The following is a 19,942-nucleotide window of genomic DNA, read 5'->3' as shown; positions in this document are numbered from 1 at the left end:
GAGTTGGTGATAAACAATCTAATACTCACTTATAAATATGTTTTAAAAAAAGTCTAAGTTCCCATGAAACCAAAGAAACATACTGTGAAGATGAAGTTGTAGCCACGCTTGAGAACATCACCAAGAAACTGAGTCCGCCTCCACATCATTTCGAGATAATCTTTAGTCATGTATAACTGCTCCCCAGCAAAATCTACACCATCTGTTTTAAGCCTGTAGCAATGACGCTGGAGAAACTTACACCGTTGGTAAGATACTTCATCCGTGGCCACAATTAGAAGGTGATTTATTAACCCCTGAGTACCATCGCCAAGCCAAAAACTATCCAAGAATAGATCAAGAATCGACTTGTCCCCTTCCACATAGGCTTTGTTTACCATAGCGATAATTACAGTCTTGTTTTCCATCGATGTTTCAGCTAACACCTCATCGAGTTCATCTCGGTGAATAATCATTTTCATCTGTAGGATGCGTAAATAGTCTGTATCAATAAAACGGTCACATTTCGGGTAATATGAGCAATTATGACGGATGTATCTTTCAAATAGAGGTGCAGCCGTGCAGGAATTCTGAACTCTCGATTTTTATTTTTGTTTTACAAGAGTTCCGAACTCTCTTTAGTACTATCTACTAATTCTGATTGAAGCTCTCTCAATACATTCCTCTTCCTACTGTACGCATTTCTATTTTTATCTTCGTGATATATGAAACAATTGTTGTACAACTAGAAACTTTTAATGGGGTGTTTCCGGTAGGAAATAAGTTTAAGGAGAAGATGTCGTTGACAAGTTATTAGAAGAAAGTACAATCGTAAAATTGTTATAGCATTATAGCTGCTTCTTTTTTTTAACTGACTGTAGCATTAGCAAATCATGATCACGTCCATAATAACTGATAAATCGTCGAAACCGAATATGTGTAAATCAGTGATATAGATACTACTATAAGCAGATGCCATATGGGAGCTAGGTTGTGTTTTATGGCAAGAAAAATGCTTATTGATTCCAAGTGGTTGATCTGAATTAACCACTTTCAAGTGATTTATTTTACATCCCTCGAGCTTACAAGTTTGACTCTCTTTCACTCCCAAGAAACTCTTGGAGCCACTATGTTTCAGTGATTAATTCCCACAACAACTCGTTATTAATATGGGCCAATGGGGGGATCAACCAAGAAAGAAAAGGAAAAAGAAAGAAGCTAATTACCATGGTTGTTGAGGACTTGCATTCGGGATTAGAGCTGGAGAAGAGGGTCTTGAGACTGGAGGGATTGGAGAAGATGAAGATGAAAAGGAAACCCAGAAACAAGAGTGACAGTACTGTAAAATCGAAAGCTCGATTCTTCATCTTATGGGTCATAATATGATTCGATTGCGTGTAATGGGGGAAACCCGTGGTAGAGGATCTCTTCATCTCTCTGTTCTGGTAGCTAGATTGTGATTTACGGTACCTCTTGCGAATCCGAAAGGATCTTATTTCTAAGGATCCCTCCCGCGGGGGCATGCAAGCTCACTTTAGGGTTTATGTAGTGAGTTTGTATTGAAAAATTGCGGTCGTTCAAAGATATTTTCAACGGTTCAGATTTAAAAAAAATTCTTTTTGAAAAGAGTTTTATTTCTAGAAAGAATTTCTTCTAAATTCAAACTGTTAATTGTTAAAATAAATTGCTGCAATTATTTACTATACTGCGCCATGAGTCCCTGATTCCTATTTCTACCTTGAGATTTACACCGGCCGTGGACTTCCTAGTACTACGGACCTTTGCAGTTTTATAAAAAGAGTAAGTCTACAGTTACCGATCGGGAAATCCCAATCGGAATCCCGACGCCCCGCCGGGAACGCTCCGGCCACTGGACGTCCAATCCGATCCGTCCAATAATTCTATAAAAAAAAACCGAGTGGGCTTACGCGAGAATAAACAGCATCCGACGTGTGTAAGTGGCTGATCCAAGCACTCCATTTTTGTGTTTGGATGGGCCAAAAACGGAGTGTTTGGATCAGCCAAAAAAGGAGTGCTTGGATCGGCCACTTACACACGTTAGATGCCATTTATTCTCGCGTGAGCCCACTCGGTTTTTTTTTAGAATTATTGGACGGATCGGATCGGTCATACGGTGGCCGGAAAGTGCCCGGCAGGGCGTTGGGATTTCGATCGGAATTTTCCGATCGGTAACCGTAGACTTTCTGTTATAAAAAAGGAGTAGAAGTTTATTTTAGGTCCACAAATCTAGGCTTAGAGCTCATAAAATTGAGAAGTGGAATAGATCAAGTAATTTTTTATGCACATCTCCCAAAGAAGCTTTTCTCGTACCCACTCTTTCTCAAGAGAAGTTTATGGGTGCCGGGCGGGTACCACATACGTGATACTCCGTTGGCGATCTCAGTCGTTCCAAACATATTTTGAGCGGTTCAGCTTTTAAAGGTAGGAAAGGAGGAGAGAGAGTTGTGGGGTGAGAGGAGAGAGAAGAAATAAACTTAGATCGTCTAAAACACGTTTGGACAATTGGAATTGCTGACAGATACCGCCACATGGTAGGCCGTCGGCACCCAAAAATTTCTCCTTTCTCAGACCTAGCTAGAATGGTATACGGTCAACATTTTTGTTTTACTCCCGAGATAAATTTATTTTTCTAGTTAAGCTTTTCTGCACAGAGTACAATTTTATAGATCAAAGTCTACTAATTGAAGGGATTATATAGATGTTTCGATAAATGGGGATTCTCAAAATTCAAAAAAGTTAAAGCTATTGGGATGCGGCCGAACACACATAACGCATGCAAAAAGATTGATTGAAACACACAAATTGTTATGCCACTGAGTCGATTTGGTTTGATAATGGATTCGCGATCGAATTAATCTGGAAAAAATGTGATTCTATCGGTTTGGATTTTGATAGAAGTTTTTAAGAATAATGAGTTGATAGAGATAAATAGTTAGATAGATAAAATTTATTGAAGACCGTGCGCATAGATTTTGAGACCCTCAAACGAACAAACCCGGAATTTTGATATTCTTTGATCTATACAGTTGATAATGGATTCAAGAGGATTCTGCCTTCCTTTTTCTCTTCTTGTGTTATTCAACTTTTGTTCTTGCTTTTTGCTAGCTGCTACTGCTTTCCCCTTGATGTACCTGTATTGATTCGTATTAGTATATTTTTTCTTTTGCTGATTAAAAAAAAAAGGTGAGAAAAATACAACAAATGATGTAACTAGTTTACTGTACTGACATGACTTTTCAAATATAATTTCATTTTGCAGTTGTTATAGTAGCATCTTTGGAGATGCTCTTACTATGGAATGCCAAACGGGGTGCTGTTGAATGGGTGTGGTTGTACCAAAACGACGTTGTTTTAGAGACCCTTAGAGACAACAGGATCCCGGGTTTGTGGAACTTGATTTTATTCTTGCACTTTTCGAGTAACATTACAATGGAACAATTTTGCATCACCAACCCCTGTTTAAACAATACTAGACGAATTTATAGGATCATACAAGCTAAGCTGATGATAAAAACAAAAAACAAGAAAAAGTCCAAGTTAAGTTGAAGTCTTATTAACTTTATTGCGAGAATTTCTACAGGCTACGTGATTTGACCATCGAAATGTTGAGGTCTCATTGGCAGATAAATCCTTAGCCCTCTTCCAATCATGAATTACAACTGTTAGATCTGCCACCTTCGCAGTAATAGTAAAACAACAATTAGCATGAACAGTCACTACAACTCCAACATCTCTACTATTTTCACAAAAATCACTAAAATAAAGTGTGTCCAAAAACCTGACATTGAGTCCTAACTCCCAAGTCTCCAAACAAACCATTGTTCATGAGCGTCTCCAAAACGTCCTGCTCTTTCATTCCGATGGAGTCGTCTTTTTTCGCGTACCAATAATCGAACAATGAAATTGTCTTGTTGTTCGATCTAATCATGTGGAAACCGGTGTTGATGCGATTGGATTTGGGCCCTCTGAATCTATCGGTACTAATTTGAAAGTTTATCTTTTCATTTGAGAATGGAAAATGGGTTCCTAAACCATAATACATCAATGTCCTGCACTCAGTGAAATAGATAATCAGATTCAAATATTAAGTAATGAAAACACAAATAAATACTCCAGTTGTATAAAAAATAAAAAAATAAAAAGAAGTTTTATAGAGAGGAGAACAATTTTCCTTCGTGTGGTGTGGCTTGTAGATCAAAATTGCGATATTGGGCCATTTGTCTACATGGGGCATCACAGATACCATCAAGGAACCTTCTTCCGGAATTTTTCACAATCAATAATGTTCTCATCACTACCTTCCATCCACATCCGCATCTTTCATCTTTATCGTGCTGTGAGTAGTTATTGGTATAACTAGAGCTGCTGCTCAAAGTGTATGTGTGGAATTCAAGTTTTTGGTTTAAGGTTGGAGATGTGGGTGGTGTGTGGAGTAGAGGAGAGGAGATGTGGGTACTGTGTGGAGTACAGGAGAGGAAAGGAGATGAGAGAAAGAAGAACTGGGTATATGGGGGCCGAGGAAAGGAGATGACAGAAGTGGAAGAGAAGGGATGGAATGGTAGATCTTGTGGTGGAGTTGAGGGAGAAGGGTAGGATTGAGTAAAGAGGGCGAGGAGATCAAATGGGTCTAGGTAAGGGGCATAATTAAATGCTACCCCAAGGGCTAATTCTCCGGCCAATGTGAAAGGCATTTTGATCCATTCGTTTTGAGATTTTGGATTTTGATTTGTAGATAATGAGTGTAAAGAGAAATAGAGTAATAATTGAAAATAGGGGTAATAATTGAGGAGATATAGAGAAAAATGAGAGTAATGATTAGAGCAAAATAGAATAATGATTAAAATCCAAATCCAAAATTCTTACGGCCCGTTTGGATGTAGGGAAAGAATTGGGAGTATTAGTTAATAAGGGGGATAAGATAGTATGGGATATTAGTTAATAAGAAATGACCCATATTGATGTGATGTTTAGGGGGATTAAATAGTAGATTATTTAGATGAGGTATTAAAGAATGAGGATTAAATAAAATACTTGGTTTGGATGAGGGATTAATAGGGTGGATGATATAAAAAGCTGTCAAATGACCCTTTTGCCCTTGTGCAGTTCCTAAATTAATTATGTATTACATTTTATATGTAATTGCAAATTTAATTATATTTTCAAAAATTTAAGCCGTAATATTTATTTCAACTAACAAATTAACGAATTTAGTATTATTATTAACACCTTTTTTTTATAAAATTCGGTTTTTTAAAAAAAATTAAGTGTTCCAAATTTCAATCTGTTTGAACTGGTGAAAAGATTTTAGTTTTCTAATCATTTTATCCTAAATGGTCATAATTAAATTTTGACTCTATGGCTCTCGTTGGTTAGCTCTAAGAGATATTTGATTCTACGACTTTCTTAGGGCTAATCAACGAGAGCCCTAGAGTCAAAATTTAATTATGACCATTTAGGATAAAATGATCAGAAAACTAAAATCTTTACTCCAGTTAAAACGGATTAAAAATTGGAACCCTTATTTTTTTTTACACTCTTTATATATTAAAAAATATAGTCAAAAATTAATTATTCCAATTTTCAATCTGTTTGAACTGATGCGAAGATCTTATTTTTCTAATCATTTTATCTTAAATGGTCATAATGGATTTTTAACTCTAAGGCCTTTCAATGAGCATCCTAAAAGAGTCCTGAAACTAAATAAGGAGTTTTAGGATAGGTTTGAATGAAAAGTATGATTTTGGGTAGAATGGAGAGTAGAAATTGGTTGAATGGTAGATGGGGAAAGGGGATAATGAAGGGTATTTTCGTCCACAAATTAAACACCCCTCCAAACCCGGATTATTTTTGAGAACCCCAACTCCAAGAGGAGCCCAAAATTAAGACCGGACAATCCCTAGAACTGGGGAAAACAAAGAGGGGATAAGAAATAATAGGGAAACAAAATTGAAATGTCAAACGGAGGAAAAGGAGTGGACCCCTCTCATATAACCCCTCTTATTTTTCTCCTCCCCTTTTTACTCCATCCAAGCTGGGCCTTAGGTTTAGAATTTCATTTCCTGCCCAAATTATCAATTTTCATCCAAAACGTTAATATTTGCTAACAGAATTGGACCAAGGGGGTGATGTTACTTGGTTTTGATAATTGGGAGTAATGTTGAAAAAAAGTGATAGTTAAGAAGGTGTTCTTGAAATTAAGCTGGAAATAAAAATCAACTTTCTATTTGGAGAAGTTCTTAATTAAGTTGGAGTCAACTCCAAGTCTCCAATATACAAGGAAGTTAAAAGTCCACTTTTTTATCGTATAGTAGGTTGTACTACTCCAGTTGGCACTTTTTAAATGTGTCTTTCACACGTTGTCCTATAAATAAAGACCATAATAAAAATATAAAACTAATCTCGAAATTAAGATCACGACTTGTTTTTTTTCATCTCCAAGCTACTCTTCTAATGGATGTCTAATTTATTGATCATTGTTGTTAATAGACGGATTAAGACCTATTTCATTGAAATATTGTGGGCATCTTGATGAAACGAACCTAGAATATGTTAGTATAGTATAAAAAACACTACTTGTTGGGCCCAGAGTACACTTATGGATATTACACAATATAATCCTTTGCGCCCTCTCTAAACACGGACTTGCATGTGTGATGTTGAATGTCATAAAAAAGACTTCAATTGAAATCCTCTATAACACTAATTGGTTTTAAGAGAGATAGTGAAAAAACAGTCCGACAAGTGAGATCAGAGTCAGAGAGTCATTGTTAGGCCCAGAGTGCCTCCATGATTTGGTTACACACTATCACTCCCTGTGGCTCTTTCAAAAATAGATTTACGAGTGCGATGTTGAATGACAAAAAAAAAAGTACTTAATTAAAACTTTCCCCAACACCAATAGGTTTAGAACAAATGATGTATTGAACTCAAACATCAAATTGCATAAACCATGGGAAGTGGGGATGTCGTGAGGCGACACACTGCCGTACTATGTCTTGGGTCGTGCTCTGTCTTGGGGCGTGAAACTACTTAGACCTATGGACCGTATGCACCGATATATGTGCTATGTTTATTGCGGTATAATGTTAAGCCTCTTTATGGTGACATATTTGGCCTCTTTATGATGAAGAGTTATGCCTCTTTTCAGTTCAAAATGTTATAGTTTCTTCTCTTTGTGATAATATGTTATGTCTCTTTGAGGTGAATGTCGTGCCTTTTTTTGATAAATGTTATGGGGTGCTGGGTGCATAATATACCAAGGAAGAAAAATGTATATCACTTCTCAATCGCGGCAATGGAGTCTACAGTGGAAGAGTACAATTTTGATTAATTACCAACATAAAAATCATGAACAACGATTTCAAGAACATAGAAATTGCTTACGGAAACAAGAAGAGTCGGTGAAACTCAATTTTAACAAATCTTGGTCGTTCTTGCAATTCATAAATGAAATCCAAAGATCATACAATTTCTTGAAACTTTTGAATACATACTTACCAATTTTTTGTGGAATTTATACAAGCTTTGTGCTCTGACCATTCAAATGTTGACAGCTCATTGGTGGATAACTTCTTAGCTCTCTCCCAATCATGAATCACAGTCGTTAGATCAGCCAACTTAGCACTTATAGTAATACAACAATTAGCATGAACAGTCACCACAGACCTAATATCTCTACTATTTTCACAAAAGCCACTAAAATAAAGTGTGTCCAAAAACCTAACATTGAGTTCTAAGTCTCTGAACAAACCATCTCTCATGAGATACTCCACAACGGCCTGCTCGTTCTTTCCGACGTAGACTTTTCTTTTTTCATACCAAGTATCATACAATGAAATTGTCTTGTTGTTCGATCTAACAATGGAAAAACCGTTGTTGACAGCGCAGGGCTTGTTCCCTTGGTAACCATCGCAGGCGATTTGAAAGTCAAATGTTTCGTTTGGGCTCAGAATGGAAAATGGGTTCCTAAGCCATAATATATCAGTGTCCTGCAATCATTTAAATAATTGATCAAATTTAAATACTAAGTAAATAAAAACAAATAAATACTCCTTTCGTGTCAGAAAGAAAGATTGTTCACTACGTAGAACGATAAGTACAAAAATATGAGTTTGTTAAAAGAGTTGCAAACTTTGTTTTGCAAGTTATTAGATATCAACGAGTATTTTGTTAGTGATCACTAAACAACCTCAATGGGAAAAGAATATTTTGAGCAGATTGACGAGTCCGACACCAAAGTTAACTTCATTCAGCTTTTCTTGTTTTGTTTTGTTATATTTTTTGTTTCTTTATTTGTATTTTGTTTTGTTGTTTTCAAACCTATGAGCCGCACAATTTGTATATGACTTTATCAATACAAGTTGTGTTTCTGTTTCTCTTGGAAAATAAAATCGTACCGTGAAGATGAAGTTGTATCCACGCTTGAGAACATCCCCAAGAAACTGAGTCCGCCTCCACATCATCTTGAAATAATTTCCAGACCCGTATATCTCCTCATGAACAAATTCTAAACCTTCTGTTTCAAGCTTGTAGCAATGAAGCCGAAGAAACTTGCACCGGTTGTAGGATACTGGATCGGTGGCCACAATTAGAATGTGATTTATTAACCCCTGAGTACCATTGCCGAGCCAAAAACCATCCAAGAATAGATCAAGCATCGACTTGTCCCCTTCCACATAGGCTTTATTGACCACAGCGATAATTACAGTCTTGTTTTCTGTCGATGTTTCGGCTAAAACCTTGTCGAGTTCATCTTGGTAATTAACCATTTTATGCTGTAGATCATGTAATCAAATAGACTGTATCAATAATAGGAACACATTTGGGTTTGTAACGTACAACTATCTATAATTGATATATCTTCTAAAGCGGTACCTGATTTTTGAAATCTCGCTTTTTGTATTATTTCTTGAATGTATTAGTATATCAGTTGATAACTTACAATATTGGTTACTACATTAAGAAATAACAATTCGGAGTTGTAAAATTGTAAAATTGTGATAGTGTTAGCTTGATTACAACTAAAATTGAACCATACACGTAAAATCATCACATCCATAATAACTGATATATGAATAATTGAAACCGAATATGTAAAGAAATCATAATAACAAAATACTAGTATAACGTATATGCCATATGTGCTTGTGTATCGTACGAAAAACACTTATCGATTCCAAGTAGTTGATCGAGTGAAAGCAAGACCACATGTAAGTGATATTCTTTGAGCTCAACAGTACGACTCTCTCCACCCAAAAAAAAAAACCATTAATGGAGCCACCCAATGACTCCCGCAACAACTCAAGTACTGATCAATGGCAAATGGGTACCAAGAAAGACAAAGAAAAGAAGCTTACCGTGGTTGAGCAATTGCATTGGGACCTGGGGCTGGAAAGGGGAGGCTTGAAACTAGAAGGAGTGGCGATGAAGATGTAAAGTACACCGACGAGCAAGAGGGACAATATTGTGAATTTAAAAGCTCGATTCTTCTTCGTCACAGAAGAAGAATCGAGTTTCGATTGTTGGCAAGGGGGAAACTCCAGAGTACTAGAGGAGCTCTTCATCGATCTCTTAGTTGTGGTTTGTGCTGGGTAGGGGTATTAGCTACAGGAGTAGTAATTCGTACGAATCCAAAGTATCCTTTTTATACCTAGAAGATGGAGTTGGTACTTGGCCGACTCCATGGACTTTATACACAGGTTATGGAAACCGTAAAGTTATTGAGAATTAAATCGGCCTATAACCAACACAGAATGTGCAGACAATAAAAAACAAGAATAGCAATGTTATGTCGCAGGGGCAACTACAGGATTTTAACTCAGTGGAGACAAAAATATAAACAAATCAATAAAGGTAATCATTTTGGTTTAAAAAAAAAATTTAGGCTGAGTTTATTTTATTTTGTCCGTTGAGATATATGATCTACTTACTCACATGTTCAACTAAATTTAAAGATGTGGCTTCGTTGGGCTAATTCAGACTAGACAATATGAAAGAAATATCAAATTACACACACACGAAATAAACATATACAGTACAAAATTTTAGTCTATTTTTTGAACCAAAGGGTTCACTTAAGGACCCTTAGAGCATCTCCAGTGTTGACCCATTTTAAGACTCAAACCAAAATTTTGGGTAAAATCATCAAAAACTCATTTCCAATCATGACCCAAACCCTTCCTCATTTTTGGGTTTTACCCATTTTCTTTTCCAAATTTGAGACAAACCAGACTCATATCCATTTTTCCGCTTCTCTCTCTCTCTCTCTCTCTCTCTCTCTCTCTCTCATTGTAGATACAAATTCACATCCACACCTCATTGTATATTCATGTCTCGAAACCTAGTCCTGCCCGAGCTCTTTCGATTCGCTCCATGACGCTCTCAAGCTCAACGACGCCTACATCTCCCTCTGCTACGACTCATCAAAAAATGGCCCGAACGACTTCCACCTCATCTCTTCCAACCTGCACGTGAGACGTTTGGAGCTTTGCCGGAGTGGAGCTACTGATCTGAGGATTCTCTCTTATCTTATTTACATGAATGCCATTGGATATTTAAAAAATGATAAATTTGGGTCCAAATAGGGTTTTTCAATTAGAGATACTTCTACCCAAAATAAGTTTTTTCTCAAAATTTGACCCAACTTTGAAGAAGGGAAAGGGTAAGGACCGGAGATGCTCTTAAAACCTTAGTGGAGTAGACCGTGCTTTGGTGGCCACATTTGGTTATCATGTTTAGAATACCATGTTTATAGTAATTTTTACTTTTTAAACTTTTCTCCTCAAAACGAATTGAAAAAGTATGCGAAACTAACAAACTCTAGAAAAAAAAAATTAAAAAAAACCTCGAAATGTAACCCCAAATTAAGTCGAAACCAATCACTGCCTACATACAATTTGTTTAGAAGCCCAATTGTAATAAAAGAAAAACAAGTGAAAGAAAGAAACACGAGATAAGATTTTTTTATCGTTCATTAGGCAGTTAGGTTCATGTTAGAGCTGCCTGTTTGGTTCCTTGTAGTTGGGTCCTCTCTTTGTTTTGGTTGGTTTGCTTTATAAATGGATTAGTTTCCCAAAATAAAAAAATAATAATAATAACTCGTTGAAAACGACGTTACATATTCATAGGCAAGTTTTTTTTTTTTTTTTGATCCGCATATTCATAGGCAAGTTGGGTACATAAAAATATGTATTTTGGTGTTCGATGCTAAGGGACAATTATTAAATTTGAAGTGGGAGAATGTAAATTAGAAGGGTTGACTTAAAATTATTGGTGGTTTACGGAATCTACAAACGGGAGCACGTATTTCTCACTTGATCCCTTAAGGGTGTTCGGAATGAACAGTAAAAGGAACTTTAGGAATATAAAGATTTTTCAAGCTTAAAAATCATGTATTTACGCAAATAATTTTTCTATCAATATGGATCTTGTTTGATAGATCTCATTGAGATCTTTTAAACAATTCAAAAAAAAATCAAAAAATTATTTTTCATTTTTATAATACGTGAATTCGAAAAACTTTCATTTTCTTAAAGTTCTTTTTACCGCGCATTCGAAACGGCACCTAAGCTTTCTGGAAATGCTCTCTAGCTGTAGTCAACTTCAATAATACACAGAAATTAAAAGGAGTGGTGCTACAGTTCCCGACGAGAGGAATCCCGATCGGAATTCCGACACCCCGCCAAACACATCCTTGCCACCGGACGGCCGATTCGAGCCGTTCAAAATTTCTATAAAAAAAAACCGAGTGGGCCTAACCAAGAATAAACGGCATCCGACATGTGTAGGTGGCCGATCCAAGAACTCTATTTTTGGCCGATCCAAACACTCCATTTTTGGCCGATCCAAACACAAAAATGGATTGTTTGGATCGGCCATCTACATACGTCGGATGCCGTTTATTCTCGTGCGAGCCCACTCGGTTTTTTTTTATAAAATTTTTGGACGGCTCGGATCGGCCGTCCGGTGGTCGGAGTGTGCCCGGCGGGGCGTTGGGATTCCGATCGGAATTTTGGATCGGTAAGCTTAGACTTTCCGAATTAAAAGTTCACTTATATTCATCGTAGGTTTTACTCTCTCTCTCTCTCTTTTCTTTTCTTTTTTCTTTTGATCCGTACGTAGGTTTTACTCTAAGTTGGCACTTTTTAAACCAAAAATACTGCCAGTCCAAATCCAAAACAATATTTTAGAATGTGTCTTTCACACGTTGTCCTATATATAATAAAGACTATGAAAATATAAAACTAATCTCGAAATTAAGATCACGACTTCTTCTTTTTCCCTTTCTTTTTTGATCATCACCGAGCTACGTACTCTTCTAATTAATGGATGTTTAATGATATCATCGTTGTTAATAGACGGATTAAGACCTATTTTAGTGAACTTGATTACACAAACTTGGAATATGTTAGCGAACACTACTTGTTGGCCCAAAATTAATATCTCAATGGATTTGGTTATACAATGTCACTTATGTTCTAGAAACATATTTGCGTGTGCGATGTCAAACTCTAATAAAAAAGACTTAATTGAAAGCCTTCCTAATACCAATTGATTTTAGGAGATATGGTGGAAAAGCGATCTGATAAGTGGTATCAAAATCAGGTAGTCATGAATTCAAGTCATGGAAGCGTCATCGTGAGAGAGGGATTGTTCGGCCGGAGTGTCCCCATGGATTTATTTATTCAATGTCACTCCTTATGACCCCTCTAATAGACGTGTGTTACTTTTTGCGCTTACGGGGCTTATTGAGTATTATAGAATTATCATAGCGCTATTTCATGCATTGGGGTAAATGGTGGTATTCTTTTTGGATCCGGCTTCTCTGCAATCCAACTGCAGAGAGCTCATGCAGTTGTATCACAGTCATTCATCTTTGCATTCAACGGTTCAGATTTTTAAAAAAAATTCTTCGGAAAAGTTTTTTTTGTTAATCTCGACCGGTAAAAATATCATCCGACGGTTGCGAACACTCCAACTGCACCTCTGCAGTCCAAACGTGACTGCAGACAAGCCTTGTGCTTCTTTTTTTTTTTTTTCACTAACATTTCACACCAGGTGTAAATTAATGGAGTTGAGATCAACTAGAGGACTAAGGGGACGCGGGGGCTCTGCTGCCTAGGGTGGGCAGCAGCCCCTACCCACACTCACACACGGCACCGTTTCATCAAAGAAAAAAAAAAATCTTCCGCTTGCAATCTTATGGAGCAGAAACGTGATTATGAGAGCCTTAGAGTTAAAATTTAATTATGTCTCTTTAGAATAATATGATCAGAATAATAAGATCTTCACGTCAATTCAAACAGATTGAAAATTAGAGCACTTAATTTTTTAATCATATTTTTTAATATATAAACGGTCTAAAAAATTAAATGTGCCACTTTTTAATTCGTTTGAACAAATTCGTTTGAACAAGTACGAATATCTTATTATTCTAATCATATTATTTTAAAGAGATATAATTAACTTTTGTCTATAGGACTCTCATAATCACGTTTCTGATCTACAAGATCCTAAATAAGAGCAGATACTTAATTATGAGAGTTCTAGAGACAAAAATTAATTATGATGCTTTAGAATAATATAATTAGAATAATAAGATATTCGTACTTGTTCAAACGAATTAAAAAGTGGCACACTTAATTTTTTAATTTTTTAGACCGTTTATATATTAAAAATATGATTAAAAAATTAAGTACTCCAATTTTCAATCCGTTTGAATTGACGTGAAGATCTTATTATTCTGATCATATTATTCTAAAGAGACATAATTAAATTTTAACTCTAAGGCTCTCATAATCACGATTCTGTTCCATAGAATTGCAAACGGAAGAGTTTTTTTTTTTTTTCATTTGATAAAACGGTGCCGTGTGTGAGTGTGTGTGAGTGTGGGTAGGGGCTGCTGCCCACCCTGGGCAGCAGAGCCCCCGCGTCCGGACTAAGGGGTCGATGGAACCTCGGGTTTATCCGTAGAATGTAGCCGTCTTTCTGTAAATTTTTTTTTTTGTTAACTCTCTTTAATGTTTTTATTTCAAGAAAATATATTTCATTAACCCACGAGTTATAATAATGTAACTTTAATTTCCGAGCCACACTTTATCTTTAGTGAAATAGCTGAAATTATTTCGCTTTTTTCGTTAAATTCCTTCTATAACAAATCAAATTTTCACGGCGTTATAGCAAGAATGTGACAGTTTAATTTGCATCACCAACCCCTCAGGAAACAAAAATAGATGAAATTTTAGTCTCATACTCCAACTTAAGCGGATTTCTCAATAATTCCAGTTGTTTCAGTTATTTCTACCAGCTACGTGCTTTTACAATAGATCCAAATTTTGAACCCTTGTAGATGGATAAGACCTTGGCCCTTAATTCTAATCATGCAAAATGAAACTACGAGATCAGCTAGCCCCTGGCTCTTATGCTACAACTCTCAATTACAGTAGCATGAACAATCACCATAACCCTCAACATCTCTTCTATTTTTCAAAAAAGCCACTAAATTGAAGTGTGTCCAAAAAAACTAACCTTGAATCCTAAAAGTCTCTAAACAAAACCATTATTAATTCATGACTGTCTGTAAAACGTTTTGCTCTTTCATCCGCCGGATCGAGTTATCTTTCTTCACATACCAAGAATCAAACATTGAAATTGTCTTATTGTGTAGAAACCAGTGTTGACGTGGTTAGCTAGATTCAAACCACTTGTCGACGTGGTTAGATTCAAACCAATCGTCACCTTTGAATTTATCTGTAGTGATTTGAAGGTTTATGGTTTCATTTGGGCAGCACGCGCCTGTGTGGAAAGTAGGTCGAAGTTCCATACCCTCTCCCCTATTAAACATGACCATGTTCGTTTCAGTATTTTGGTTTTGGATTTTGGGTAATGAGTGAAAGAAATGGAGAGAGAAATTAGAGTAATAATTGAGAAAAAAAAATTATTGAAGACTGTGTGCAGAGAGAAAAGTCCAAAACCAAAATTCTAAGGGATTTGGGCCTTTATGTTCAACTTGGGTTAAATATATCCATCAAAATTTACAACTTTAAGCAATATAGGATGGGGTTGACTTTTCACCTTTAACCACGCTCATTTTGACAAATAATTTCTCATTTATCCTTTAATATTATTTATTTATTAGGAAGACACCATAAAAATTTAATTTACATGTGCATCGCGTACGTGTGCCCGTGATCCAGTAAATAACAAAGTTATTCTTCCCTCTCAAACAACATAAGCATTTGGGAATTTGTTCGGGGAGTGAAAAAGTCTAGAATGATCATGCTTTGTTCTCTTCCCTTTTCAAAAAGAATTTTTCAAAAAATTCCCCCTAGATTTCCCCTACTTCCAACATTTCTCTCTCTATCTCTCTTCACTTATTATCCTTACTATTTTTCAAAAAACTTTTCAAAATACAAACCAAACAAAGCAGAGGCTCAGGGTGGCCCTGGTCGTGTGGTCCCAGCACACTTGTACGCTGGTTGCCCTGAGATGGTTTTCTTCTTCCTTTTTTCCAACTTTTGATGAAGAGATGGTTTGGGTTACTACAGTTGAAAAGTGAATAAAGTAGTAGTACTAATCAATGAAAATAATCTACGTCACAACGGAACATACTGCACTCGATTTACCTGCGGTAGAGCCGAATATAACATTTCGAGAGTTCAAAGCGAACGTCGAAGAAATTGCGGTATACAGGTACAACAACATATGTGTGTTCTTACTTCTTCGATCTCTCTCTCTCCGAAGGCAAAACAATGCCTACATAGCTTCACATAAGGAGGACTACAATTTCATTGCGAACCTAAAAATGAACAATGATTTCATGGACATAGAAATCGCCCACAGAAACAAGATGCATATGTTAAAAATTCCACAACTACAAGCCCTAATATCTTGCTACAATCCATGACATATGAAATAAACTTGAGATTCAAGCACATACTTGCGAGAAATGGAGCTGCCATGTTCTTAAATAAAAGAGTCAAGCCCTTATTTATGCTGCAAGCTGATTGATCAGATTAGAAAAGAAGAAGAAGAACATTCTTCGCCTTTTGTGGAGAGAGAAGAAGGTGTTTTACAATTTTATTACTCTCTCTCCTGAATGCTCAAAAGTATGTGTTTTAGTGAGCCAAACACACACACACAGAGGATGAGAGCATGATACTCCTCTTGTGCCTTATAAATGGCCCAGTTTATTATGGGTCCAAATATACACAAAAGCACAAGCCCACACTTAACCCAAATATACTACAAAAATTAGGTGCCACCAAAATGACCCATTATCTAAATGGTGATCACTAACCAAAATGGGTCCCAAACAAATACTCCATAATATTTGATAGTCGAAATAATCCAGAACTTTTTAACATAAATGAATATGTTGGTCCACAAATTGGAATAAATCCAACAGCATATATATGGCATGAAATAAGAGTTGGCAAAACTCGATATTAACAAATTCTTCGTCATCTTTGCACTTTTACAATCCGTAAATTATCTGTAAGAATGATTTATCCATTTTCCATCACCAAGGATTTGTGTAATTCTTCCAGGAATCTATGCAAGCTACATGCTCTGGCCATCGAAATGTTGACGTCTCGTTGGCCGATAACTTCTTAGCCCTCTTCCAATGGTGAATTACAGTTGTTAGATCAGCGACCTTGGCACTTATAGTACGGCAGCAATTAGCATGAACAGTTACCACAACCCCAACATCTTTGCTCTTTTCACAAAAGCCACTAAAATAAAGTGTGTCCAAGAACCTGAAAGTGAGTCCTAAGTCTTTAAACAAACCATTTTTCATGAGCGTCACTAACACGAACTGCTCAGTACATCCACCGTAGTCTTTTCTTTGCGCATACCAGTAATCAAACAATGAGATTGTCTTGTTGTTCGATCTGACAATTGAAAAACCATTGTTGAGGTGGTCGGAATTGGACCCGTTGAAAAAATCGGTGGCGATTTGAAAGTCTATCGTTTCGTTTGAGTTCAAAATGGAAATTGGATTCCTAAGCCATAATATATCGGTGTCCTACAATCAATGAAATAATTGATCAAGTTAAATATTAAGTAAAGAAAGAAAGGAAAAAGGAGGAAAAAGAAAAAACTCCTTTCATGTCAAACAGATTGTCCACCATGTAGACCAATAAGTGCAAAAAAATATGCTAAGTGCGAGAAATGTAACCACATGCTAGTGTATATTCTCATTTGGAAAATATAAATAATACAGTTTTCTTTTGCTCTAATAACTTAAGCTTTTAGATAGTTATCAAAAAAAAATTTAATCTTTTAGATGAATTGGTGGTTAACAATCTAATATGATATCAGAGCAGGCAATAGATCTTGTATTCAAACCTCACCGCCTACCTAATGATTAAGACTTACACATGTTTAGCCATGAAGAAGAGCTCGGCTACACATGAGGAGCATATTGAGAATATAAATAATAAAGTTTTGCATCTCTCTAATAGTTTAAGCGTTTAGATGAATTGGTGGTAAACAATCTAATACTCACTCATAAATATGTTTTAAAGAAAGTCTAAGTTCCCATGAAACCAAAGAAATGTACCGTGAAGATGAAGTTGTAGCCACGCTTAAGAACATCACCAAGAAACTGAGTCCGCCGCCACATCATTTCGAGATAATCTTTAGTCATGTATAACTGCTCCTCAGCAAAATCTACACCATCTGTTTCAAGCCTGTAGCAATGACGCTGGAGAAACTTGCATCGCTGGTAGGATACTTCATCCGTGGCCACAATTAGAAGGTGATTTATTAACCCCTGAGTACCATCGCCAAGCCAGAAACTATCCAAGAATAGATCAAGAATCGACTTGTCCCCTTCCACATAGGCTTTGTTTACCATAGCGATAATTACAGTCTTATTTTCCATCGATGTTTCAGCTAACACCTCATCGAGTTCATCTCGGTGAAGAATCATTTTCATCTGTAGAATGCGTAAATAGTCGTATCAATAAAATGGTCACATTTCGGGTAATATGAGCAATTATGACGGATGTATCTTTCAAATAGAGGTGCAGCCGTGAAGGAATTCTGAACTCTCGATTTTTATTTTTGTTTTACAAGAGTTCCGAACTCTCTTTAGTACTATCTACTAATTCAGATTGAAGCTCTCTCAATACATTCCTCTTCCTACTGTACGCGTTTCTACTTTTATCTTCGTGATATATGAAACAATTGTTGTACAACCAGAAACTTTTAATGGGGTGTTCCCGGTAGGAAATAAGTTAATGAAAAGATGTCGTTGACAAATTGATAAAAGAAATAACTGTTCACAGTCGTAAAATTGTTATATGATTATAGCTGCTTCTTTTTTTTAACTGATTGTAGCATTAGCAAATCATGATCATATCCATAATAACTGATAAATCGTCGAAACTGAATATGTGTAAATCAGTGATATGGGTACTACTATAAGCAGATGCCAGATGGGAGGTTGTGTTATATGGCAAGAAAAATGCTTATTGATTCCAAGTGGTTGATCTGAATTAACCACTTTCAAGTGATTTTTATTATACATCCCTCGAGCTTACAAGTTTGACTCTCTTTCACCCCCCAAGAAACTCTTGGAGCCACTATGTTTCAGTGATTAATTCCCAAAACAACTCGTTATTAATAAGGGCCAATGGGGGGATCAACCAAGAAAGAAAAAGGAAAAAGAAAGAAGCTAATTACCATGGTTGTTGAGGACTTGCATTCGGGATTAGAGCTGGAGAAGAGGGTCTTGAGACTGGAGGGATTGGAGAAGATGAAGATGAAAAGGAAACCCAGGAACAAGAGTGACAGTACTGTAAAATCGAAAGCTCGTTCCTTCATCTTGTGGGTCATAATATGATTCGATTGCGTGTAATGGGGGAAACCCGCGGTAGAGGATCTCTTCATCTCTCTGTTCTGGTAGCTAGATTGTGATTTACGGTACCTCTTGCGAATCCGAAAGGATCTTATTTCTAAGGATCCCTCCCGCGGGCGCCTGCAAACTCACTTTAGGGTGTATGTAGTGAGTTTGCATTGAAAATTTGCATCGTCCAAAGATATTTTCAACGGTTCAGATTTAAAACAAATTCTTTTAAATTCAAACCGTTAATTGTTAAAATAAATTGCTGCTATATTATTTACTATACTGCGCCGTGAGTCCCTGATTCCTATTTCTACCTTGAGATTTACATCGGCCGTGGACTTCCTAGTACTACGGAACTTTGCAGTTTTATAAAAAAGGAGTAGAAGTTTATTTTAGGTCCACAAATCTAGGCTTAGAGCTCATAAAATTAAGAAATGGAATAGATCAAGTAATTTTTTATGCACATCTCCCAAAGAAGCTTTTCTCGAACCCACTCTTTCTCGGGAGAAGTTTATGGGTACCGGACGGGTACCACACACGTGATACTCCGTTGGCGATTTCAATCGCTCCAAACATATTTTGAACGGTCCAGATTTTAGAGGTAGGAAAGGAGGAGAGAGAGTTTTGGGGTGAGGGGAGAGAGAGGAAATAAATCTGGATCGTCTAAAACACGTTTGGACAATTGGAATCGCTGACAGATACCGCCACATGGTAGGCCGTCGGCACCCAAACATTTCTCCTTTCTCAGACCTAGCTAGGATGGTATCCGGTCAACATTTTTGTTTTACTCCCGAGATAAATTTATTTTTCTAGTTAAGCTTTTCTGCACAGAGTACAATTTTATAGATCAAAGTCTACTAATTGAAGGGATTATATAGATGTTTCGATAAATGGGGATTCTCAAAATTCAAAAAAGTTAAAGCTATTGGGATACGACCGAACTAACACACATAACGCATGCAAAAAGATTGATTGAAACACACGAATTGTTATGCCACTGAGTCGATTTGGTTTGATAATGGATTCGCGATCGAATTTGGAAAAAATGTGATTCTGTCGGTTTGGATTTCGATAGAAGTTTTTAAGAAT

General features: G+C 36.5%; 3 protein-coding genes across 3 annotated transcripts; all 3 read right to left on the bottom strand.

Moving 5' to 3' along the window:
* Positions 1–7: 7 nt before the first annotated feature.
* LOC131320690 (uncharacterized protein At1g28695-like) lies at positions 8–1,485 on the bottom strand. Its single transcript, XM_058351479.1, has 2 exons — positions 1,206–1,485; positions 8–461 (listed from the first exon to the last, which is right to left on the bottom strand). Exons 1-2 carry the CDS (start codon positions 1,410–1,412, stop codon positions 54–56), a joined length of 615 nt encoding a protein of 204 aa, XP_058207462.1. The 5' UTR covers positions 1,413–1,485; the 3' UTR covers positions 8–53.
* Positions 1,486–7,411: 5,926 nt separating this feature from the next.
* Positions 7,412–9,610, bottom strand: LOC131320689 (uncharacterized protein At1g28695-like). The gene is made up of 3 exons (XM_058351477.1): positions 9,357–9,610; positions 8,397–8,774; positions 7,412–7,988 (listed from the first exon to the last, which is right to left on the bottom strand). Exons 1-3 carry the CDS (start codon positions 9,561–9,563, stop codon positions 7,494–7,496), a joined length of 1,080 nt encoding a protein of 359 aa, XP_058207460.1. The 5' UTR covers positions 9,564–9,610; the 3' UTR covers positions 7,412–7,493.
* A 6,719-nt stretch (positions 9,611–16,329) lies between these two features.
* On the bottom strand, positions 16,330–18,971 carry LOC131320688 (uncharacterized protein At1g28695-like). Its single transcript, XM_058351476.1, has 3 exons — positions 18,691–18,971; positions 17,564–17,941; positions 16,330–17,026 (listed from the first exon to the last, which is right to left on the bottom strand). The coding sequence occupies exons 1-3, from the start codon at positions 18,895–18,897 to the stop codon at positions 16,520–16,522; spliced, it is 1,092 nt and encodes a 363-aa protein (XP_058207459.1). The 5' UTR covers positions 18,898–18,971; the 3' UTR covers positions 16,330–16,519.
* Between the last annotated feature and the right edge of the window lie 971 nt (positions 18,972–19,942).

This window comes from Rhododendron vialii, chromosome 3a (assembly GCF_030253575.1).
Source record: "Rhododendron vialii isolate Sample 1 chromosome 3a, ASM3025357v1".
Taxonomy (NCBI): Eukaryota; Viridiplantae; Streptophyta; class Magnoliopsida; order Ericales; family Ericaceae; genus Rhododendron; species Rhododendron vialii.
This window is presented reverse-complemented; position numbering and strand designations above follow the sequence as displayed.

Excerpts from the sequence above, each read along its gene's own strand:
- LOC131320689 (XM_058351477.1), bottom strand. The coding sequence starts at position 9,563 with ATGAAGAGCTCCTCTAGTACTCTGGAGTTTCCCCCTTGCCAACAATCG. Across the intron at positions 8,775-9,356 it reads AATGCAATTGCTCAACCACG|CATAAAATGGTTAATTACCA; the intron begins GTAAGCTTCTTT and ends CATGATCTACAG. Across the intron at positions 7,989-8,396 it reads GATACAACTTCATCTTCACG|GACACTGATATATTATGGCT; the intron begins GTACGATTTTAT and ends AAATGATTGCAG.
- LOC131320690 (XM_058351479.1), bottom strand. The coding sequence starts at position 1,412 with ATGAAGAGATCCTCTACCACGGGTTTCCCCCATTACACGCAATCGAAT. Across the intron at positions 462-1,205 it reads GCAAGTCCTCAACAACCATG|ATGAAAATGATTATTCACCG; the intron begins GTAATTAGCTTC and ends CGCATCCTACAG.
- LOC131320688 (XM_058351476.1), bottom strand. The coding sequence starts at position 18,897 with ATGAAGAGATCCTCTACCGCGGGTTTCCCCCATTACACGCAATCGAAT. Across the intron at positions 17,942-18,690 it reads GCAAGTCCTCAACAACCATG|ATGAAAATGATTCTTCACCG; the intron begins GTAATTAGCTTC and ends CGCATTCTACAG. Across the intron at positions 17,027-17,563 it reads GCTACAACTTCATCTTCACG|GACACCGATATATTATGGCT; the intron begins GTACATTTCTTT and ends CATTGATTGTAG.